General features: G+C 23.5%; 1 protein-coding gene across 3 annotated transcripts in view; it reads right to left on the bottom strand.

Annotated features, from left to right (window-relative positions):
• The window catches only part of LOC129611299 (uncharacterized), a 129,435-nt gene that overhangs the window by 21,374 nt on the left and 81,479 nt on the right, over positions 1–26,582 (bottom strand). For all 3 annotated transcript variants that reach the window (XM_055524373.1, XM_055524372.1, XM_055524371.1), the window contains exons 3-6: positions 2,560–2,779; positions 1,158–1,421; positions 980–1,091; positions 713–905 (exon numbers count right to left, since the gene is read on the bottom strand). In XM_055524373.1, the coding sequence (XP_055380348.1) occupies positions 713–905; positions 980–1,091; positions 1,158–1,421; positions 2,560–2,779 (789 nt within the window). The remainder of the gene's footprint in view (positions 1–712; positions 906–979; positions 1,092–1,157; positions 1,422–2,559; positions 2,780–26,582) is intronic.

Consider the following 26,582-nt stretch of genomic DNA (forward strand, 5'->3'; position numbering starts at 1 on the left):
ACCACATTATTTAAATAAAGCTTATTGTGTGGGAAAAACAATTAATTGCTCGCTTTACGACATACAAAGAGAAAAATAGCTATTCAAAACTAAAATTAATTTTTAATTTCAATAATTGTTATATAAGGTATAAATTGTAATATATTTTATAATATTGATATACTACAAAAAAATTATCATATATAAATTCTAATAAATTGCGAAAGCCAATAATAATTATGTTATATAATGTAGAATTTTGTGGTCAATATCATTAAAATATTAATAAAATAGGTGTAAATTTTTGACTCAGGAAGTAAGAAATTAATACGATGTATAATACATCATAAAATTCTTAGGTACAGTAATGAGAAACGAATTTATATAGGAGTCAGAGTTTTTTATATAACAGTATGAATTGAATTACAAAGGGATAATAGTGAGAATAATATTATAATTCAGCGTTTGTGGTAAAAATCTATTATAAAATAATCGTGTAATAAATGTTTATGAAACTATGTATGGCAAGTACGGCTACAAATTTAATGTATTGTAGAACAGTATTTCTAAATATTTATTAAACTTCACGGAGTTCAAATAATGTGTTTGGAGAACATTGAAATTCTAACACTTTTAATTTCGCTGTGTTTGCCACAGGAGAATGGTCTTATTTATAAAAAATTTAAAAAAAAATTAAATAAAAAAAAAATTAATAAAATTTTTTAAAACTTACCTGTTAAATCATGAACGGTATCAAGGCCACCTTTGTATTTATCGAAACCGCGAAGTCTAACCTTATCGCCTAATAGCTGTAGGAATTCATCGAATAACAATGAATTTTCATTATTGTCTAATATCTGTTCTTCAGTAAATTGATTTTCTTTAACATAGATAACACCAACTTTTAATTCCGATTTTATAAAAACCTTACAAATATGAAAAGATTATTTTTTTTCTTTTAATTTTTATTGAAATTTTTTTAAATATTTTAATAAATTACTTGATCTAATTTTAATAGTTCTTCGGGTGTATCTGGTAATTGTCCTAAAGTTAATGGCGGATTAATATTTACTTCTTTACCTAAAGATCTAACTACTTCTTCTCGGTTATACCTATATAAATAAATTATTAAAAATTAAATAATTTAAAATTTGACAAGTATTGCATATTATTATTACCTATCAGCAAAAACGCATGATGCTGGTATCAGTCCATGTACTGTATATGAAATAGCCCTAACTAATATTCTAAATTGATCTCGTCCATTTAATGTTTCTTGTTTAATTGATAATATAACTGGACCAAGATCTTCATCTGTTGTAAAATAATTCCAATGTTCAGTACCATAAAAATATTTTTCATAGGTTTCCTGTTCAACCGATGTTAGCTCAAATGCTCCCTGTTGTTCCCATTGTTCTTCAATTGTAGTTTTTTTCCTAGGACTTAAATATTCGTATAAAATTGTTCAACAAAAAAAAAAAAAAAATTTATAAATTTATAAATGAAATGAAAATGAAAAAATAGATAGAAGATAGTAAAGATTTAAAGAAAATATTAATAAAAACAATAAGTAGTTAATAAATAAATTAACGATAGTTAAAAGAAGTCAAGAAAATAAAGCCTATACTATCTCATGTTTGTCAGGTTTGTACTTACAAAATTATAAAAAATTGCATAAACTAAGGGATATTATTAAAGAAAACTATAGTTAGTTACAGTAAGGTACTTGGAACATAGCTGTTTTCTTAAATTTTATTATAATGTAATCGAAATGTTCAATGGTTGTTTGAAGGTTACAATTTTTAAACGGTTGTAAAGTGATAACAGCTCAACGTAAAAAGTTGAGGGTTCGATCATAAAACGAAGCTATTCGGAATGCAACTTGTATCGATTTTTGCGACATAACACAACGGGACGTTACCAGTTTCTAATAAGGCAATTGAAAACTCGAGGCAGGAAATACTGAGAAATTTAAATATTTAATTAATAAGTTAATTTACAAAAATACACCAACCGACCAAGCCGTCAAATTGCTCGTATTGTATATTGAACATCAAGTAATATTCACGATCATTATTCTGGTTCTATGCTCTCTTTTCGGGAGCCAGATTTTATTTGTTTTTTTTTTATTTCAAAGTATTTTAAAATCAAATCGGATTCAATTTCTAAAAAAGAACTCTGAGAACATTTGAAATAAATAGAATTTCGAGCATGATATAAATTCGTTTAAAATTCATAGGAATGACCTAATTTAATAAGACCTAAATTTTGGCGAAATTTTCAGGGATCTCAGGTGAGATAAAACGAAACTCTGTAAAAAGCCAAATTTACATTTTTTTATGCATAAATAGAAAGAAGCTCATTAACTTCTTTAAAATTGGAAAGAAGGGTCTAAAAGGCATTTTCATAATCTTCTGTAAAAATTTCGCTAAACTAGCCAATAACATTGCGATTGGTTGTGCGCTGACCACATTAGATTTTCTTTTTTTTTTTTTTGTTGTGTATAGTGAATAGAGTAAAATAAATCAAAATTTAAAAATCAAAAAAAAAAATTTTAATTTTTTGTGTTAAGAATACTACCTTGGTGCTGCTTCAGAATCTTCATCATCTTCATATAAATCACTACAACCACGTTCCAAATATGCATCTGATGAACTAGCTGCACGTAATTCTTCATGTTCTGAATCACTTTCATCCCAAAGATTATGTGTATTTGGTAATGTAATTTTTTGACGTGAGCACTCAATCCAGTAACCAGGTGTTGGTATTAAATTATGCGGATATTCTTCACAAAATTCATCTATAAATAAAAGTAATATTGATATTTTAATGATAGCATTGTTGGTGTGTGTATATTAGTAGATAGTAAGTTTCTAGAGCATATACATGTATGTGTTATATGCACATACGTAATATTAATATAAAAATTTTATTAGTAAATGTATTTTGATGCAAGTTTGACAAGGATTAATGTTTGTAACTATATATACCAACGTCGTTCTTTTACAAGTTGCATGCAGCAAACGAGAGATGTGTCAGGTTTTATTGAATATTTTTCCTTTCTAATCTATTTAAGCGCAAATATGGCAATAAATTTTATTATTTTGTAAAATAAAACTCAATTTATGTAAGCATATATTTTAGAATTCAATGTATAAATTTTATAAATTAAAAAAATTTAATTTGTATATTAGATGAATTTCAAAATAATAAATTATTTTAATATTTCAATTTTGAAATCGATTTTTTATAAAATGATTGAATATGAACACTTTGAAGTTTTGTACTCCAAGGGAAATGTTATGTTTAAATAATATTATTAAAATGGATTTATCTTTTATGATATTATTGCCTCTATAATGAAAATGGTTGATATTGTAGAGTGAATTAGTTTTAACAAGAAAAATTTTTGAGAGATTCAAACAAAATGTGGCAAATTTACAGCAATAGGAATGTGCAATCCAATTACTTTGTGGTATTCATGAATACCCGTTACTTCATTGATACTGAATATTCGTTAGTTTTAACTAGTTACGAGGTATCCCTAAAAATTATTTTTTCGACAAAACGGATTTTTCAATTGCAGTGATTGACTGTTATTGTTCTGTTTAAACCACAATAAGAAAAAGAACAGTGATTTAAATGACGGCTCATTTCGTATTAATTCAATTATGATGACGGGACAAATCTATATGACCGATCAGAGGAATGTGGCCAATCATTTTAGTAACGAACACATTTAAGGTTCTGTAATGAAGCTTTGTGTCTTGGGAAGCAGAAGTCGGAATTTTGATAAAAAACATCAATTTGAAAAAAAAAAGAAAATTTGAAAAGTAAAGACTCTCGACTTTAGTATTCCAACTAAATTTTAATTAGTAACGATTATTTTTAATCTTCGAGGAATCAGTTACTTCGAATCTGAGATAAAGAATAGTAACTCATTTTAATTTCAATTATGTATTTGTTTCCGCGAAGTGGAATATCAATTTTTCTGGTTATATAACTTAAACTTCAATACAGAAGCCATCAATATTGAAACTTTGCACAAATAAATATTTCCCTTATTTTCGGTAAACGACTGTTATATTGTCTGTAAGTCTTTAAGGTAGCTGCCCCTTAAAAATTAGATTTTAGTTGAGTTTTCTAAAAACAAATTTGTTTTATTGTATTAAGACAATATATTTGAATTAATAATAGGATAATTTGTTCAATACATTATTTCCCCTCTTTATCAAACAGCTCTTCCCTCTTGTATATTTAACTCTATTCTTGATTAGGAACTCAATAATTAATTTATTGTTCTTATCATTATTTATAGTAAAAATATTGAAGAGAATTTTTTTATTGAAGATGGAAACGAACTTAATTTTTTTTTCTTAATTATACATATAGGATTTTTCATATAGAAACCTAGAAGTAATATTATTCTTTAAACCTAAATATCAAGATAACATTATGACAAAATATATAAATAGAGCTCATACAAAATACGATATCTTAATTACTGCTGATGTCCTTATAAACTCTCTCACTCAACTGTATTTTCTTTAAATAACTTTTATCTTTAAATTTCTTTATTAAGTTCCCAAAAATATCGTCTAATTTTTATTTACATATATATATATGTATATATGTATATAAACCAAATAATATTGAATACTATTGTAAATGTCCTTCAAAAATGTTTTTAACCTAAAACAAAAAATAAACTAAAAATATCCACCTATTTATTATCATTATAGGGAAAAAATGTCATGACTATGTCATTTAAAATACATAAAACATATATAGAATATAATAAAGAAAACAAATAAGGAAAATATAAAAATTATTTCTCAACAATGTTGTAATACATTCTCTACAAATATACTCGCAATCAACACCATTTTAATAACAATATATGTATGTATGTTTGCATATACATATAGAAAATTGAGTGACCAAATAACATTACATTGATTCATTAACGTTATATGGTAGTGAATTAATCAATATTGGTTTGAATTTATTACAGCTACCATTTTACCATTTTATTACACAATACTCTTATTCTACACAATTTCCTATTTGCTATATAGTATATACAATATTTATAATGTACATATAAATTACATATATGTACGCATATAATACAAATACAATAATGTCAATATGTACTTTTGCAATGTCAATTTCACCTTCGTATCTCATTTAAAATGTTATTTAAGTGCATATCGTAAATATATACAAAAATACCACAGATTTTAACAAAGAAGGACCTGAAAAATGATAATAATAATAAAAATAAAAATGGTGGAAATAAATGAGAAAATTTTAGTATATTCTCTTACAAGTTTTTATATACCTATAATCTGTGGTGAATATAGTAAATTAGTAGTTAATTTAACAAATTGGAAAAAAAATTTGTTTTTATAAATGACATTTTAAATAAAAAAAAAATTGTAATTTAAATGCAAAAATAAATTCATATTAAAATGCAAAATTTGTTCCTTACCTAAAGGATTAAGAAAATATATACATTTTGTTTTAACATTTATAAAGTTTAATTACAATTAAATTCAAAATTTCCTTATATTATAATTTCGTAAATTGTATACTAATTGCAATTCTGAATGCCGTATGCCTTAAATTTTTATTACAATTTATTGTAATTTAATGTAAAATACATTCATTGTAATTTTTTTTGTCTATTATACCGAGTGATTTGTAATTAAGAATACTTGATGGTTACAAAACAATTAACATAAAAAAATTGAGCATTGTGATTTTCTCTGACTGCGATCGAAAATTGGAGTTAAATGTCTAATTATTAATAAGGATTATGACTTAGAAGCAGAAATAAAATTTGACTAACCCACTATGCAAATATCCGAAATCCGAAGTTCTTGAAATATCAAAAAGTCAGAAAATCTAATAAAACTATTTATTTGTCGGCAAACAGTTTAAAATTTTCTGATGTAATCTTTATCTGCCTAATTTTTTTTTAAAATTCTATGCTTTTTAGCAATTTCGTTATTCAAATTTTAATATTTCTGTTGGAGATAACAGAGATATAGAGTGGAATATGGAATAAGGGCTGTTTTAGTAGAATCATTGCATTTCTTAAAGGCGCAGTTCGGTGGTGATAAATCTCCTGCAATATATTCTTTTTCCGCCTCATGATATTTAATACTCAGTTTAGATTGCTTTTGGTATATAAATTTCAATTGAACCATACCGCTTGCTATAGCGAAGGTCAACTAAACTGTCCCTTGATTTTGAACAATTCCTAATAAGAAAATATTGAGATCTTCCATGATTGCATACAGAAGTCCGTCTGTTTTTCAAAAGCACACCTTTCTGCAAATGTATCGAAAAATGATGTGGCAAATGTACTGAATTTTTTACTGGAAAAATTTACGAAAATTTGGCAAAACTGATTAAAAAATCTATATATAGAAAAAAGTTTTCCATCGATTTACTCTAGTACTCTCACATTATCACGATTTAATTTTTTTCTTTGTCAGTTCGATAAGTCAATCAATCATCAGTAATTGTTAAGAAAAATTTTAAATTCCCAAAAAAGTTTTTTCCAAATTTTTCTTTTATTTTGTATAAAATTTGTAAATGTTAAATTTTCTTATTAACAATGTAATTTAAATTCTATGGTGGCCAGGGTCGAAATATTTTTCCACCTTCACATATTTCAAATCAATTGAAAAATTTTTCCATTTCTCCATCTGTTTTTTTTTACAAAATCTCCATCTGTAATTTACATTTATAATGTATACATTTGGCGAAATGTACACTCATACTTTGTAAGTTTATAAAAGAAAAACAGGAAAAAAATATATTTTTCCCTCTTATTGGAATTTATTTTTTTAATTTCTTTTTATATTTGGTCCATTCGAAAAAAAACAACAACAAAAGAGAAGGTGCAAAACTTGATGTTCTTTTGAATAATTTACAATCAAAGCTGTAATTTTATAAAACAGAAAAAAATAACGAATGTTAAAAGAATGAAAACGAGGGGGAAGGTAAACTGTGTAAAATTACGAGGCGCAATCAAATCAAATGTAATTAAATGAAATCTTGTAGTTCCTGCGGTAATCGAATTTTTCTTCCTGAGTTTTTAATAAATTCTGTATTTTGCCTCTGAATATTGTCTCTTATGCAACCGGTTTTTGTAATGCGAAATAATTTGGTTTATTTAACGGTAATATTTCGGTAATTCATTGGATTCAGTCCCGTCCCGGTTTTCACACATGATATTAGCTGAATTTTTATTAAAATACTTTGAATTGTAACGTGTTGAAAGTTTTACACTTTACTTGACATCATCTCGGGCAATAAATTTCACTAGTAGTAATGTAAAGTCAAATCTGCAAATCTTTAGAAAATTAGTTTCTCTCGGTGAAAAAAATACGTGCATTTTAGACAAATAAATCTTTTTCAAGAAAACTTTTTGGAAAATTGTAAAATTTTCATGCGTAGCGATTTATAGATTGTAAAGGAGTATAAATTTCTTCGTTCTTCGTTTGGCATTTAAAATTCCGAGCCAAATTTTCGAGCAAAGAATCCCCTACTTTTCACACCACTTCTGATTTATAAGCAATTCTTATTATTAACACTTCTGATTTAATGCTTATTATTGTATTGTCCTCTTAAGAAATCACTGCTAATGTACAACTGCAATTATTTATCAAACATCACTCGTAAAAATAGTTTTACAAAACCGCAAATATTTATAGAATTTCTAGATGAAAAATTTTTTATTTTATTTTATTTTTTTTTTCTCACTTTTCTTTTACACAGTCACCTTTCTATATACTCTTTCTTTGTTTAATTAACAAAAACAAAAACACAAATAAATAAAAACGAAGTAGAAAAAAAAAATAAAGGATAAAAAGGATACGCTAAAATTGGTTTTTCCCTTTTCTATTTCTTTTTCTTATTTGTATTTGTTAAATGATTTTTAATTGATTTAGAACGAAGTAATAAATATGCAATCACTTACAGATAAAAAAAAATAAAAAAACAAACAAACCAATAAAAGAACAAAAAACACATTGTAAAACAAAAACAAAAACAACAAGAATAAAAGCATAAGAAGTGAAGACGGTAAAATGAAGTGAAAAACGTAAAAGTTTTTTCCGCTCTTAGATTTTCACTAATGAAATGGAAAATATATTTTTTGGAAAATTGCCATTTAAAATGTTATTTTAAGGTAAAATAAATTTTTATAAAGAAAATTAAAAGAAAAAACAGAAAAAATATGAATGAAAACAAAAAAAAAATGAATAAATTTTGTTTTTTTATTTTTAATTCAGGAAAAAAGTTATAGCAGTACCCTTGATATACATACATACATAGTGTATATAAATATGTAAATACATTTTGTGAAATTATATGAAACAAATTGAAAACATTTAATAAGAATGCCAGTGAAGAGGAAAATATTTTGTTTTTTTTCTCAAGATTGTTAAAAAGATGGTGTGTGTATACGGTGTGGTGTGTTATCTAAGAAGAAATCAAAATATTTTCATATAATCCAAGTATAGTTTTATAAAATTATACAAGAGATTTTTATATAGATGAAATTTTACGTCTTGTAAATGGTATTTTGTGCAAAGAAGTCGATTTTCCTTTTGTTTTTCAGTTTAAGGTTCCCATAATTTGATTGTAAATTTGGAGGTTAATACAATCCATGCATAAATTAGTAATAAAATATTTTTTTTTAAATTGATTACAAGTAAGAGTAAGAGTAAAATAGTAAAATTTCAAAACAATACCTTTCATATAGAAAACAGTTGAATTTCAGCAGAAAAACTTTAATTTTAAAATAAAGACTGTATGGGTAGTTTAATAATTTTTCAAATTCAAGTAATCTTTTATAGTACTAATACTAAAGGATTATTATTTAAGTGAAGTACATAATGTATTTGTTTTTTTTTTTTGGGAAATTTTGTATTTAAATAAAATGCTTCTAAAACTATAATTCCTATATATCACATACAATAAAAATTCAAATAAAATGTAAAATACAAACTACTGAATTACATATTAGCATTAAGAGTTTAAGATTTTACAGAGTGAATTTAAAAATATTTAGATTCGAAAATGTAATTGAGTTAATGGAAAATCACTAAAATGTGATCCATTAGTGAATTCTCAGAAGAAACCACAAGTTTAATTTTGACTTTGGTTAAAGCTTGTAGTAAGTAATTTTCAACAGTAGATACTAGTTTTTATGGATTCAAAAGTTGGATGACAAAATTTTTGAAATTACACCAATTTTATACAAATTATGAATTTTCTGGTCAAGTGAGCGAAAATTATTGTTCTATTAGGATTTATGTCTGGATTTTCAAACCATCATTATGTAAAAACAGGGTATTTAAAATTTTGAGGCAGAAAATTGAGGAAATAATTCAAATTTTCAATTGTTTTTTCGAATTTAATCTCTAGGACTACCTAGAATTTATAAAGCTGTCTGGAATTTATTTAGTATTACATATAATTTTGAGAACAAATAATTTGATATGGAAAATTTTGGATTTAAAATAATCTACTTGTTTAATTGTTTACATATCCCTTGCTGATTGCTGCTTAAGAGTTATAAGCGAAATTTTATTAGCCATTCACCAAAAACCTATTTTAAGTTTAAGATTTATAATTTATTTTATTTTAATTTATTTCCTAATTAACAGAATTTATTTATTATAAATGCTATGTTTTCCGGTGAACATGCATATATAACCATAATGGAAGTCATATATATTCGAAAAATACCACATTTCTTCTTCATGTTGTTGAATTGCACCATATGGTGTCATTATGTTAAAACATCTATAATTATCGTTTACAGCAAGGTAAAGCATTAAATTTAAACTTCTTATAATCAACTCTTTTTACAAACATGGACAGCCATATTAATTTTAAATATATGCATAACACATATACTCCAGAATTAATGGTTAATTTGATAAGTTATACTAAATTAGTAAATAATTTCACATATATATATGTAAAATTTATCTTCTATACCAATATTCTTAAATTACTCGTATATCAAATTGTCATAATATGTTACCAAAATAAATCCATATAACATGTTTAAATTATAAAATAATATTAGTATGTAAATAATTTTCTTCCAAAAATGATTATAAATAATTAACATATAGCTAGTATAACAAATTCTTGTAACATGTCATTTACAAGATCATAACATTAAAATATTGGTAATTTTGTAACAATTATATAATATAATAATAATATGTGATTGTTATAATGATAATGATGATGAGTAAAAACTGGGACCAAACACAATTTATAATTATATTATATAACGAAGTTCGCAATATTATTTCGTAGCAATATTAACAATATAACAGTTTATAACATGTATGTGTTGTATATCGTGTATGTGTGTAGAATGTAACTTATTAAAAATAATTTGTTGACGTTTGTAATTTTCCACTCCATTTAATGTTAATAGTATACCAGTATAAAATTTTTACCTAGATATATGTATATATATATATATAATATAATAATAGACAGTTACATATTACATACGCTATATATAGTAGTATGTATACGTTACATGTTTAGATCTATATATGCATGCGAATACATACAGTAGTGTAGCAAATAAATCTGTTGTATATCAAAAATCTATCTTATGTGGAATTTTTACTTTGAAAAATATTGTAGGATATAAGAAATTATTGAAAGTAAAATATGTAAAAGCAAAAATTTCAGGCATATTCTAAAAGTTTTTTATTTCTTAGAAAGTTAATTTACTATAAAATAATTGATTAAGAGTTCAATAGTACCAATAACAGACCAATCTCTTAACAAATTGCAATTTCCTTTCCGTAAATATAGAAAAATCAATACACTACAAAATTTTTTTAAGAAATAGATAAATTAGAGTTAACTTAAAGTCACTATGATTTTTTTTTAAGGAAAAATTTCATACAACCATCATCTGACTTTTTCTATATTTTAAGTTATGAAATTTTCATTTTACATGAGCAATATGCACATACATATTATATACAAAACAATTCAATAAAATAAATTATATCTTTCCCGTTTTCTTTCGATATACGTGTATAATATTATTCAATATGTCTTTTGAAATATATAAAAAGAACTACATAAACAGGTTTTTTCGCATAAAGTGGCGAATAATTTCGAGGATGATTCTTTGGATAGCTGGGTATTGATCAAAGAATCCTACCTGAAATTACTTGCCATATTATGTAAAACATCCTGTATATATAAGTTTTCATATATATATATACAAAATTAGAGAGATATAATAAAAAAAACGATAAGAAAAAAATAAAAAGAGAATTAAAATTGAAAATAGAAAATTCGTTGAAATTTGTGATTTTCTTTTTTTCATTTTTTAATTTTTATTTTATTTTTTCTTTATTTCAAATACAACAGTATATCGTACCTACTTCTTTCTGTAATTGAACATGTATATTAATATTGTTTGTATTTAAGATGAATTTTAAAGGTAAAATAAACAAAATAATAAAAAATTACTGAGTGAAAATTTCATCTCTAAAAAGGATATCAAATATATAATAATGTTTGCAGGTATATGTATGGTGTATGATAAAGATATGTTTTATATCACTGTAGTCTATTTGTCTCAGTTAATTCCTGACAGGTAAAAATCATTCCATTTTTTTTAACTTGTACGTATTATACAGAGCTAGAGGGAAAATAAAAAAAAAAATGTAGAGTGGTAATGTTTCATATTTTTTTTTGTAAGATACAATTTTTATGTCCTTTGAATAGAAGTGTATTATTTTATAGAAAATTCTACACAGATATCTGTACTAAGTTACAGAGATGTCTATACTAAAATAGCTTAGGTTTAGAGTAAATATAATTTACGTTTTAAATTTATTTGGTACCCATTGTAGTATAGAAGGAATGGAAATCAGCAAGTCTGTTGCTAATAAGTAATAGCTTTACTAATGCGAACGGACCATATCAGTTCCATGTCAGGGTTTGAATATAACCTTAGCTTATTGAATAACTAGCAATAATTTTCTTCCTGCTTGAACATAATAATTAAAAACAAAAAAATCCGAATGTGTTATTTGAAATCGAAACAGGATTTGTATTTAAATATTAAATTCGATTTTGAATAAAATTTATTCATTTTTTGAGGGTTTAAACTCCTAATTGATTTATAAAAAAGAATATAATTGAATATTGAGGTTTGAAACAAATGTTTTATTGTTTAATTTCTATTAAATATCTAGCTAATACAATTCAATTACAGATTCGCCCAAATATATGCAATATTTTTTGATTAATTTTTATAAAAATCTTAAAAATTGATTTTCTATTAGCTAGCTTTAGTTATAGTCAATCATTACACTACAATCATTGTTCAAAAAAATTGTAAGATTTTCAATGGTGATTAGCAATATTACAAACCTTACCTATGTACATAAGTTTTATAATTCAAGGAACAACAAGTATAATCAATTAATTTATTGAATTTTAAAATTTTGAGACACGTTCATTAAGCGATTATAAACCGAATACGTAATCTTAACTCTTTAAATTTAAAACATATTTAAACGATTATTTTAACAAGAAATGCCCCTATTTATTTATAGCAATAATCAAAATTATTTCACATGAAAAATCAACTCTAGAATTTCTTTTTAAACGTTACAAATTACGCTTGTAAACAAAATTTCATTTATTTTTGTACTTTTTGTAAATTTCTTAAAATTCTAAAACAAATTGAACAGATTGCATATGATAAAAGACATTTATTGAACTTCACTTTGCATTCAATTTTTTCGATGAAAAGAACACTAAAACACTGTTAGAATGTATACCAAATAGTAAAATTGCATACTTATGTGTCCATAAGTGTAATTTAATCAAAAATTGCTGGAGTCAAGAAAACAAACCAAAAAGGACATTAATATAAAGAGTGACAATAATATTGTGAATGTTCATTTCTTATATTCGATGGCATTTAAAAGTCAGTTAACTTTTTAGAAATTTTTTTTAGCAAAACAAAGACACAAAAAAAAACGGAATGAAAATTTTGAAAAAAAAAATTTTCTTTTAACTTGATTCTTGTTTGTCATCAAAAATGACAATTTTCCATTTCAATTTTAAACCGTCAAACTTTCCATTTCAATTTTCATTCGATTCTTGAATTTTTACTTTTTATTTTATTTTTTTTCATTTTTCTTTCTTTTTGTTTAGATTTTACAATACTGAACTCATCAATTAGTAACGTCAAAGTGAATTTCTCTGTTTGTGTTTTTTTTTTTGTAACTGTTATACTGTTGCTTTCCTATAGAAAAATTTGATTAAATTATATTGAGTGTGAGAGAATGGGTAGGTATACAGGATTCAGGATAAATTACAAAATATAGGGATATAGGAATGAATGCGAAGAATATGACAAAAGCAGAAATAAAAAAAAGGACAAACACGAAAAAAAAATCTTTTTAAATAGGATATTAGGTTGGTCTTTTATTTTTAAATTATTTTTAGAAAGTTTTCGCTTTTTTTGTTTTGATATCTTTACAAATTATAACAGAGCATATTGATATAAGGTTTATTCAATTAAAAAATCACAATTTGTAGTATAGAATTTTTGAGATTTTCGTTTTTCCTATAATTTTGTATATTTTAATGCTGTAATACTACTGTAATGAAGGGAAATGAAGCTTATAAAAAAAATTTTTGAAAGATTTATTTAAAATGAGTATTACTATTTGATATTAGAATAATTAAAGTTATAATTTTGGAAAAATTATTGATGACGAAATAAAAAGATTATTATAAATGAGATGACATAATTCTAAATTACAAATTTGAATTCTAGGTTCTGTGAAGTCTATTTAATTACAGTCAATAAATAATGTGAAAGAATCTAAATTTAATAAAACAATGCAAATTTAAAAAATTATTTATTTAAAATTCGAAAAAATATTTAACTATGGAATGCAGTCAAAATTTTAAATTTATTCAAGTCAATCATAATTTTATCAATATTTTTCTTGGCAAACAAATAAATTTATATTACTAAATTAGTAATTAACAATACAATATCTAGTTGTTTATCTTTCTTATTAATTTTTTATGAGAATAACTAATGAAAATTCCTTCATACAACTTCATAGCACTGATGGATCACGTAATCGAAGCATCTAGACCAACTGGACTCGAACTAGACTCGAACTAGTAATTTACCGCTTTCTAGTCGGACACTCTGCCAATGAGCTACAGAGGTGTGAAGAAATTTATTTATTAGGTAAATTAAGAAATTACAGACGTACTCGTATAAAGTATGAAACCGGCAAATTATTTTCCACATTGCTTTTGCACAATAATCTACATTATTTCCAAATATTTAGTTTACTTTTGGCTCGAGTTGAGTTCGTGATTTGATTACGTCATCCTTCTGTTTTACAATTGTATAAAAGAATTTCCATTAGTTATTCTCATATTGAATTAATAATGTTTATTTATGTCATTACATAAATTATTTGCGTTTACTTTTTCGAATATAATGCTAGTATTTTTTAATTTATTTAGCTGGCTTTTACTCAAAACAATATTAGCAATTCTATATAATTATCTTTATATAATTTTTACAATTTAATTAAGTTATTTTAAATTAAAACCCTTGTATATGTCTTGATATTGCCAAAATTCAATTCAATTTCCTATTTATAAAAAAACGAAATATCAAAAATATAAGAAATATGAAAAATTACAATTATTTAAACCCGCTATAATTTATTTTTTATGTAATAATCATTAATACATTTACAATAGTTTGCTTTTATATTTATCTATATATTATGTACATAGTACTTGAAAAACACTACAGAACCTCATGTAAACATATGTATGTGCATAAGCAATTACATTCCGTATAATCTACACATATATGTAGCTAAACCAAAAACTACATTAATATAATAGCTAAAACTACCTAAAATATTCTTGTTTTATTTTCTTTTAGTTTTTGTTAGTAAAAAGGATATTTTTATTAAGAGTTGTTTATTTAATAAATAAATATTTTCACAAAAGAAAAAACAGAAAATCAAGAAAAAAACAGCAAAACGGAAAAAGAAGAAAATAATTTAAATAGAAACATGAATCAAATTTAACCGAACCGAACGGAGATGTGATGAAAAAAGGATTTTGTCCCTTATCAAAAAATTGAAAATTTCCGAAAAATGAACGTTCCGAAAATATAATGAAAAATTTTTCACTATACTTTATTTTACTTTAGAGCTTTTCCCCACCCCACCCCTTCTCACACAACAATTTATTTGTGAAATAAAAAAAAGGAGCAGGAGGAAAGGAGAGCGGAGAAAATGAAAATTTTTTAATGACAGTCTCTACTTTTTTTTGATTTTTTTCCTTTTTTTTTAAGTAAACCTTTAAATATTTAGATATCTATTTCGTCTACTTTACCTTTAAAACCATAAAAAAAGACTAAACAAGATAGAAACAACATTTTTGTGATTTGTTTCGTAATAAAAGTAGAAAAATAAGCAGAAAAAAAAGAAAATAAAATGATAATGATGATTATATTGATCATATTGATATTGATTGTTATTGTGATGATGATGATAATAATGAAGTTTTTATATTAACCTTTCTCAAAAGATCAATTAAATCTTTTCATTTCAATTTTTTCCATTTTTTTTTTCTTTTAGTCATGTTGAACGGAATAAAGGAAAAATTAAAAAAGAAAAAAAGAATGAAAAAAAAAAATTAATTCATCATGATTTTATTTTTAAATTCTTATATTATTCTCTAGCTCCACCTCCCTCCAAAAACCATCTTTCTGTAAAAAACTTCTTTTTTTTTATATATCGGGGTATGTGTTTTCTATGGCTTGTCCTTAAATTTCTTATAATAATTAAGTTTTCATTTAGATTTAAAATTATTTCAGTCGCCGTAATTTTGGGAATTTTAATGAAGTTCTATAATTAGGAATGTAATGAGGAATAATTATTTCTTTATTTGTTACTTCCGTGGCTGTTAAAGGCCATTTTCAGCTTAATTATATTATAATTTATGATTTTAAAATATTTAAAAAATTGCCTATATTCAGGGGCACAGTTTTAATATTAATATTAATACATAATATATTTTGAGTTTCACGTGTCGAATTTTTATTAAAGTGAATTGCTTTTAGGCAAAACACAATTTTTTTATTAAACGAAAATGAAATTGGGTCTACGTTTTTTAACTGTTATAAATTATTTTTGAATAAAGTGTTTTCAAAAGGAAATTAAATGAAATGTTCGCTAGGCTTTAACAATTGACCCCAAAATTATTTAATTGATCTGGCCCTGGCTTATACCAGTTATCAAATTTCAATAATCGAAAATGTAAGTAACGTTAATTTGTTTTTTTTTTTCGTTATTTTCAGGAAAAAATGACATTATTTGTGAAATAATTCAGGAAATATACAGAAAAAAAAAATGTTAAAAAGGAAATAAGTTTTTTTCATTTTCTTGTTTTTTTTTTTTTGTTTTCTTGTAACTGTGGTTGCTTTTCTGCTGTTGACTTATTTATAGGTATGTGTAAATATCTAAATCAAATTGAATTACTTAATGTTTTCATATTTTGTTTTTGTTTTTCTTGTTATTTTTGTATACCTTTTTTTTTTTTACTTTTCTGATTTCTTTTGGACATGACAGCAAAATGAAAACAATCACGAAAGTAACGAAAACAACGGAAAACAAAATAGGGGAAAAAAATGAAAAGACTTTGCAACATCCTTTTTTGTTTTCAATTTTTTACTTTTTTTTTTCTGTTTTTATTATTTTGCTTAAAATAGAGAGCGTTGGCGATGCTTAAGGAGAAATTTGTTACAGAATAAAACTTTAAAAAAGAAAACAATCTATGGTAACTTTGGAATTATACTTACATATCGAATATATGTATGTATGTGTAGATGTTTAATGCAAAGTTTTTCTTTAGGTAAGAGTAAATTGACTGATTGATTGATTTTGACATTTTTGTATATGATAGAAAAAAAGAAAAGAAAATCTGTTTATATAATTATACTTGTATGAAAAAGTAAATTTGTTCTTTATTATGTATAACATAATGTTATGTAATATAATGCTAAAATATATGTACCTACGTATATAATTATGTAATTTATATTAATGTAAATATTGAAAAGATATTTGAGCGATTTAAGGTATGAGAATATATTTTGTGTTTTCTAAAAAAATTTATTCTCAAATATTGTTATTAATTGAGGAATTCATTTCACATTACGATTAAGTCCATTATATCGGAAAAATTTGAGAAATAAGTTTAAAAAAAACATTGTTAATGAATTTTTTCTTAATCTTCGTCCTTATACGATATTTTAACTCGACATAATATTGAACTGAATTGTATAGTAAATTTGGGAAGCTTACATTATGATATCTGCCTTCGAAATCTCGATACGTAATGATGCTGCTCTTGTACTTTATTGATAGAAGAAAAAATTTTAGTACTAACGCTTCCATTTAAGTATCAGCGTTTTCACGCCCCCTATAACGTGTCATTACTAAGCATTTTTACTAATCTTTATTGCTCTGAGAAGCACAAAAAATTAAAAGAATTCTTATTATTTTTACATTTTCAATTTCTTTAACTTAAAATTTTACAAAGACTTGAACTTAATCGGTATTTGTAATAAATGGATTATTTCATTTTTTTCCAACTACATGTAAATACATATATTAAGCTTAATTTCGAAGTAAATTAAAGTCGAAATTATTAGAAACTATGATAACTATATCGTAATAATTATTAAAAACATGATAACGAGATGTAATAAATATGAGAATATTATAAATAAGTTGTTATATAATAAGTTGTTTTATATAAACATAAATAAATATGCTTTGTTGTTCAAATTGCATATAAATTAATACTTAAATGGAATTGAATTGATGTATTGTAGATTGAACAGATTTTAATTGTATATACAAACAATTCAGGTAAAATAAAGGTTATTTTAGAATAAGGATGATATCTCGCTTAAAAATACCTTAATTATTTAATAGATTATAAATATTAAATGAGGTTATTCGTGTCTATAAATAATAAATGCAGTATATAAAGTGGTAAAAATTCTTGTTTCTGTTATAGAAGCAGTATATTTAAAATTGCCTGTATTTAGGGGCAAAATTATTAAATACATTTCAAAGAAGTTTTAAAATTATAGATCAGCTTTCAATCAATTATTACACTAGAATTCGATTGATTTTAATCGATGATATAGAAAAATTCCATATTTTATATTGAAATTATAAGACAATGTTATTGCTGTACCACATAATACAAACCATTAATAGAATCCTTAAATTCATACTCTAAAAAATTTTTTTGTTTTATTAAATTAATTTGGAGAAGAAAAAATTATTATTGCATACCAAAATTATTCACCAAAGATCTTTATAATTAAATTATAATCAAAAAGATAAAAAAAAAAAATAAAATATGGGTAAATAAAAATATATTTTATTTGAATTTTTTATTATTAAAATGTTATTATCCTTTTCGATATTGTGTTAACAGAAAAGATGCTTGCGTGCGTGAAATACAAAATAAAAAATACAAAAAGAACAAGAAATTTTCTTTTTATTGTTTTAATTTATAAATAAAATAAAATGTGATATTTAATACTAGAAAACTTTCTGAACCACAAAATTAAATTGAAAGAAAAACAACAGAAAAATGAAATCAAAAAATAAAATAACCAAAAAATTTTTCTCTGTTTGTCTCTTTGACCTCTTATATAATATGTCATTTGAATTACTACTGAAAACTTTAAGGATATTTTTTTATTTTAAGTATCTGTCTATATTTAAGTTATTGGTGGTAGTTACCTTATATAATATAAATATTTTGATAAAGGACATTTTTTGATAAATTTTTTGATCTGTTCGAATATATAGGATTGATAATATTTTATTGAAAGGATGACATGTTAAAATATCTTTTAAAAGCTGTGTTGTTCATATAATTAAATTAAAATCTTAAAATGATAAAATATATTGGAATTCCCCACAAGATGATAACAGTGACATTTTCTGAATACGTGAGGGCAACAAAATTTGTTTATTATTAAATAAATTGTCAACAATATTTTTGAATGCTTTAACACTCAATTAAATCAATAAGAGTAGTAATTTGTGACTGATTTTATAAATATTTAAGGAGAAAACATGGTTTATTTCGAGCAGTTGATGGAGATGATTGAAAATCAAATTGTTAGTTTAAATATTTTGGGAGCTAAATTAAAATTGAACTATAATAGTTTTAAATATTTCAAACTAGTAATAATTATGTTCGATATTTTTAAAAACAATTTTTAATTAATATTTTTGATTGTTGAATTGATTTTCAGGCGATTAATTGAACATTTTATTGAAAATTTTACATTAACTGTCATACATCGATCGCACATTCAAAGGTAACATAAATAGAAATCAAACTCATTTTAATTATCATATTGAATTTGTGGCGACATAAGTTAGATTCTTTGAATATACTGTTAAATTCTTTGCAAGTCAATCTTAAAGGCATTAGTATTGTCATTAATAAAAAAATAATCTGAAGTCTCCTTTTCATTGAATTCGCAGTTTTCCTTATCAACTTTTCTCTTTGGAATTTTATTCATATTTCTTAGATAAAATAAAAATTATTTTACCAATAAGTTAAAAAATAGCATGTTTTTCTCTTGAAGTAACGTCACATTTAGAGTAGCAAACTAGGGAAGTGAAAGAATGCTGTACACTTTCTTACTTTCGCCGTCCCCATTTTGTCATGCTCATGCTTTAAGCTTGTTGATGTTTACTACAATGATATTGGTTCTTTAATGAGCCGTACAAAGGGTTCTTAAAGGCTGCATTTATGGGTCATAAATTATAAATAAAAATATTTTTTTTTTAAATATAGACTAAATCAAAATTTCATATCAAGTGAAATCTATTTTTTAATCCCATAATAAGTCGAGACCATGAAATTCACTATAATAAGATTTCATAAACGGAATACATAATGACTTTATTGAGTTGAAAGAATTGCCATCTATAATTATTAAGTTTAGTACTATTCAAGAGAACTTTTGTAATTCCGTATTATGGAATGTATAAACTAAAGTAAATTGTCAATTAAAAACTTAAATCCTTTACGTATCGGCAAATTTCCGTCGAATTGAAAAATACGGACGTCCAACCAATTTAAAAGAAAACAATCTACATAGATTAAAAATATTTTAAAGTTCATCTCGAACTAAATCCGGTTAGAAATTCAAAATTATCCCACTTAAAAAAAATTTTCCTTTATTATTCCATTGTTTTTTTTTTCGTTTTAATTAAAAGGATTTGTGAACTATTGAAATAATTAAATTTCAAAGTTAAAGGTCTACATAAAAGTGCAATATTATTATTCTACATAAGTTTACGTAAAAATGCAATGTTATTGTACTACCTATGTGTGTAGGTAAGAGTGTATGTACATAAAAAAATATTTTCTGTGCGACACAATTGTGTCATTTCCAACTTTTCCATATTATTTGCTCTTACATATTTCTTTTTTGTTATATTCTTTGATATGACACCATTTTTGTTGGCGGCAAATTGACATTTTTATATCGTTTATAGCACGTTTATTTTTTGTGAAAACAAAATACCAACATATTAGTCATGTTGCATATATGGGTATGTGTGTAAATGTATTCCAACTATATATGCCATTTTTGATAGCGGTAACTAAAATTTTATCCTTTTTTTTTCATATTGTCGTACTTTTAAACGTCGTTTCGGGCGGAACAAAAAACTACAGAAACTTCTAAACATTATAAAAAATTTAATTTTAGATGGGTTGACAGAACTACTGACAGATTAATTTGGATTTATATTTTTTTTTTTTGTGTGTGTTATCTAAAACTTTTCTTAAAATGGAAGTTCAGGTTCTGTTATATGTTTGTATTTATTCTATTTAAAACATTCAGTATAGTTGGTATATAACGAGTGTTATACATTAACAAAAACAGAATGTAACGATGTAATTCATTTCTGAATATAATGGAAATTTATGAGATGCGATTGTTGATATAAGGAAAATTATAACAATAAAATATTTAATAGTTTTTATAAACAAAATAAAGGTTAGAGCTTTAATATGTATGCCATGGTTGTTTCCTTTATTTTACTATATACTTTAATAGTTTTAGTACAACAAATTTATTTATAAGTTATGGTAGAGAAATGATGACTTAAGATGTATTATCTAATATTTTAAGAGAACAGAATAAAACTGAAAATGTACATATTCGTTACAACATGTACTAAATTAAAATTTATACACATACCATCTATGTATAAAACAATATGGTTTTTTTTTCAGAATTCGTTTAAAAAATTTACAAGCACATGTAGCAATAGAAATTCATAAAATTTTGATAATATAAAAAATGTTGAAATATCCATAATAGTTTAATATAAATATTATAGTTAGTGGATGATGTTTCAGTAAAATCATCCACTAATCATAAAAAAACCGAAAAAAAAAAATTGTTGTCATTTTTGTAACAAATTTTGTGTTTTCTGTTTTAGTTCTTTCCTTTTTCGTGTTAAATAAATAATAATTTTCATTTTGGTATCATATACAGTCATAACATTTTTGATTTCATCGTGGACAGTATTTGAATGTGGATATATTTTATGGTTAAATATTAATAAAATAGATCAGTTAAATTACAGCACACTCTTGGTTAGCATATGTTTTGAGAGCTGTAATTATTGAGATTTCACTAAAATAATTTAATTGAAACATATAGCATTGAGAGAAATTACCTGATATATTTATAAGAAATATACTCAGTTTATGAAAATATTATGATTGATAACTAATTCATAATTAATTAATATAATATTAAATAATCAAAAAATATGCAAAGTTTTTGAACAAAAAATTAATACTCGAATGAGCTATACGAATGAAAATGTTCTTTTTATAGCTAAAAATATAACTAAAATAGTATTAATTAAATATAATAGTTCTGTAATTCAACTTATAATATTTATAGTTGAAAAGTAGAAGCAGAAATAAAAGTGGTTTATGCAATAGAACAATTTAATAATCACCATATATTTAAAGAAAAAAATATTAGTCAGAATAAAATAATCTTAGTAAAAAGGACTAAAACCAATCAGAAGTCAAAAATATCAAGAAAATGTATTCTATAAAAAAAGCAATCAAAACCTGTACATTTGTAATTAAAAGAAGAAATTTGTGAAAGTAATTAAAAGAGATAAAAAAAAATTAAAATGTACAAAAAAATAAACAAAATGTGTTTGCAATATCGAATAAAAAGTAATCAATATTTGCAATGTCGAAAAAATTGAAAATGTACTCTAAATGTCAAAAATATGTAAAATGTACTGTAGAGTAGAATAAAAAATGTATTAGCAAAAGTGTGCTTAGAATTAATCGATCTCAGAAGTAATCATATTTGTACACATATTTTGAGAGCAATGCAATCCACAATGAAATGAAGAATGAAATGAGCTTAAAGGAAATTGATATTAAATTTTTGAATAAACAATCAAATATTCTCAACCCTAATTATAAAATGTACTCAAAAGTAATCAAATTTATTAAAATATACTCAAAAATAATAAAATGAAACCAAAAATAATCAATGTGTAGTTGAAAGTAATCAAAATATGTTTAGAGTAATTTATTCAAAAGTAATCAAAACGAATTAAAAGTAATCAAAATGTAATCAAAAGTAAATAAACCCAATTAAAAGTATTCAAAATGTATTCAAAAGCAATCAAACTCAAAACAAAAAAAAAATAGCTCGGAAAAAAAATATGACCAAGCTTGTACAATTTCAACTTTAATAAAAATATCACAATAAAAAAAAACAGAATGGCAAAATATGTTCATAAAAATATAGTAATAAAAAAAAAAAATAAATAAATCCATCATAATACGTGCACTAAATGTAAATCTCTTCCCTATATTTTATACAGAAAATATAGAAAAAATGTAATTTAAATGTACTCAAAAAAAGTAACATAAACCCAAAAATAATCAATATGTACTTGAAAGTAATAAAAATATGATTTAAATAAGAAAAAAATTATTCAAAAGTAATCAAAAGTTTACTTAGAGTGAAAAGTAAATGAAAATATAATCAAAAGTAATCAAATTTAATGAAATGTACTCAAAAACAGTAAGTAATTGGTCAGAGTAATAAAATTTTATTCAAAAATAATCAAAATTAAAAAAATTCTATTAAAAGTGATCAAAATGTAATCAAAAGTAATCAAATGCAATTATAAGCAATCAAAAGGCGCATCAAATCAAATATTACGATACGGTATAGTTTTTTCCATTTAAACATGTTATAAAAAATACATTCATTTGGTTTTAAAGTGACTGGCTTATATTTTATACGCAAATCATATATGTGTATGTGTTTGCACACGAATATTCCACGCAAACTGTAATTTCAAAGTTTTGGCTTTTATTTTCATTTCTGTATAAAATATAGGGAAGAGATTTACATTTAGTGCACGTATTATGATGGATTTATTTATTTTTTTTTTTATTATTATATTTTTATGAACATATTTTGCCATTCTGTTTTTTTTTATTGTGATATTTTTATTAAAGTTGAAATTGTACAAGCTTGATCATATTTTTTTCCGAGTTATTTTTTTTTTGTTTTATTGTTAAATGTTTATGTTATGTAAACGTTGAAATATACATATTATTTTTATGTATGAAGGACAATAATAAAATTTTAATTTAATACGTTTCCTGTCTCTTTTTTTTTCTCTTGTTTTTTGTTTTTTCAACTCCCTATTTTATGTGTCAGTGCTTGCGGTCATTATAATAAACTATAAACTACATATTATATATAAAATTCATCGTAGACTTGCAGGAAAAAAATAAAAACACAAGAAATAAAAAATTCACATAAATGTTATAAGTTGAGGTTTGGAATTGGGTTTGGTCGTTAAAAATACATCATATACACATAATATATAAACTGATATATGGGTTATAGTGGAAAAATGTATAAGTATATTCGATTATATATTATGATATTTAGGTAGATATGCAAGAAATAATTTGTATATTATTTATGATATTAGATTTAAAGGAATAGGCAATTTAATTTCTTTTTTTTTGTTTTTGTATTTTCATGACATAAGAGTATTGAATTACAAGATTTTTAATTGAAATATTATATAGGTTGTTTTTTTTTATATAACATTAATTTTTAGCTTGTTTAGTTAAATTAAGCTATAAATTTTTGTTAGATATTTAAAGGGAAATTAGATTTTTATATAAATTAGTGAAAATTATGTGGTTAGGGTAATTAGAAGGTGAATCATTAATCATAATATTGTAAAAGAAAAAATAATGCAATAGAAAATTTAATAATAAATGTTTAGCAATTTTAAATTATATAAATTAATTTATGAATATTATATTCAATATTATATAACTTAATATGCAATACTAATAAATATTAAAAAACAAGTAATTTTCAAATATTCATAATATTCGACACTAAAAACTAAGAAAAATAAACAGTAAATATTAATAACCTCAAATAATTAATATAAATAAAACTACGGCAGGCTAGTCACCTACCTAGCTAACTCTCTATGAATATAAGAAACTAGGACATGATAGATATCATGCACTAGCCCTATACTCCTCCTAGGAGTGAAGAAGGAAAAAAAAAAAAAAAAAAATTTATGAATAATTTCATCGTATGCAGTTCAGAAATGTGCAAGGCTAATTAAGACAATTACAAAAATTTAGTTCTGAAAAGTACTTACTCGGCTTAATTTATTTAGTATTTAGACGACTGTTTTGTGTCATCTTTAAAATATTTTACACTCTCTGATCTAGTAAGAATTCTAATTTAGTAATATTAAATTTTCTGTAAAAACTGCATTAAAATATACGTCCTTTTTAAATTAAATTTTTGATCTTAGTTTGATTAAGTAAACATTTGGAAAGGCAATAGAAATTATGGGTTTCAATTAAATTATTCTATGGCACATTAGGTTGTTTGATGTCACGTTATTAAATTTATCTAATTAGTATTTTGTAGTGAAACCCCAATGCCTTATAATCAGCCCAAGTTTTTTTATTTTGTATAAATTATTTTGCAGTATTTCCACTGTCTTCTACTTTTTACTTGTGTTCATAGCATTCTTCTTGTAGGTGTTTTTCCCATCTTTATTGCCCAATTTTCTTTTAGATTACTATTCTTTCACGAATACATATCCACTATTTCATTAAATAAATATTCAAAAAAATATTGTTGCCTTTTTATTAAATTTTAATCTTCAATTACTTAATATTTTGGCATAAAATAATTTCATAGACATTTTAAAATTGAAATTTCAATATAAATCAATTTTGTACACCTACACAATTTCATTTTATTGATTAATAAAAAAAAAAAAAAAAAATAGATACTTTATAGATATGAATTGAATAAAAATTTTTTTTTTGCAATTCATTCAATAAAACTTGTCCTCAAGTATATAAAAATAAAGATACTATAAAAATAATACAGAAAAAATTTATGAATGTCATCTTGAATGTCCTTTTTCTTCTTGTCTCTTTTCCTTTTATACTCTTGAATTAAGCATTACTGAAGAGAATAAAATGAAAAAACAAAGTTCTTAGTCGTATATTAAATGTACATATATGATTTATCACAAGACTGACTATGCTCTTTTGCCATATTTTTAAACCAAAAATATTAAGTAAACCGAGTAAAGCGCTGAGCCCAGATTTATATACATAGTTATGAAGAAGGTATTTAAAATGTTTGAAATGGCTATTCGAAAAATTGAGAAATAATATATTCAATGAATGTTTTGGAATGGCTGCATTATTCAAATAGAGAATATTTTTCGGAATTTTTTTTTTTATATAATTAAATAAAAATTCAATATTGAAATTGAAATATCAAATTTTAATATTTTTGCAGCTCTTATTCTTCAATCTGGTTTAGTTCACTGTAAACTCATATTTTAATTGATTTTAATTTAAGTCTTAAAATTTTCATTATAATAAATAACAATAGTTTGATTTCTGACCCATATATAAAATAGTATTCTCAAACTGTTCTATGCTGAGTCATATAATTGAATTAAAATTTTTGGGCTCTAAAATAATACGTTAATTATTTTTTATTAACTTTTAGTTATTCTTTAATAATTTTACTTTAAAAATGAATTGTCATTTTAATGATTTGTCAATTTTTGTTCATATTTATTCAAGAACATTGATATCGCTCATCTTGATCGTACAAAATTTTTGTGCTGTTTATCTAAAATTGTGTCAAAATTTATAATTTTGGCAAAACTATTATATTTTATTCTTATATTATTAAAACCTTGAATAAATATATAATAGCAAATATCATGAAATTTTTGAAATTGAGGAAGTTTATAGATGAAATTTTATAGAAACGATTCGGAGATGTGCAAGTCAATAATTAAAATAAATAAATGATAATGAATCAG

Source organism: Condylostylus longicornis, unplaced genomic scaffold (assembly GCF_029603195.1).
Source record: "Condylostylus longicornis isolate FDR11 unplaced genomic scaffold, ASM2960319v2 ptg000049l, whole genome shotgun sequence".
NCBI lineage: Eukaryota > Metazoa > Arthropoda > Insecta > Diptera > Dolichopodidae > Condylostylus > Condylostylus longicornis.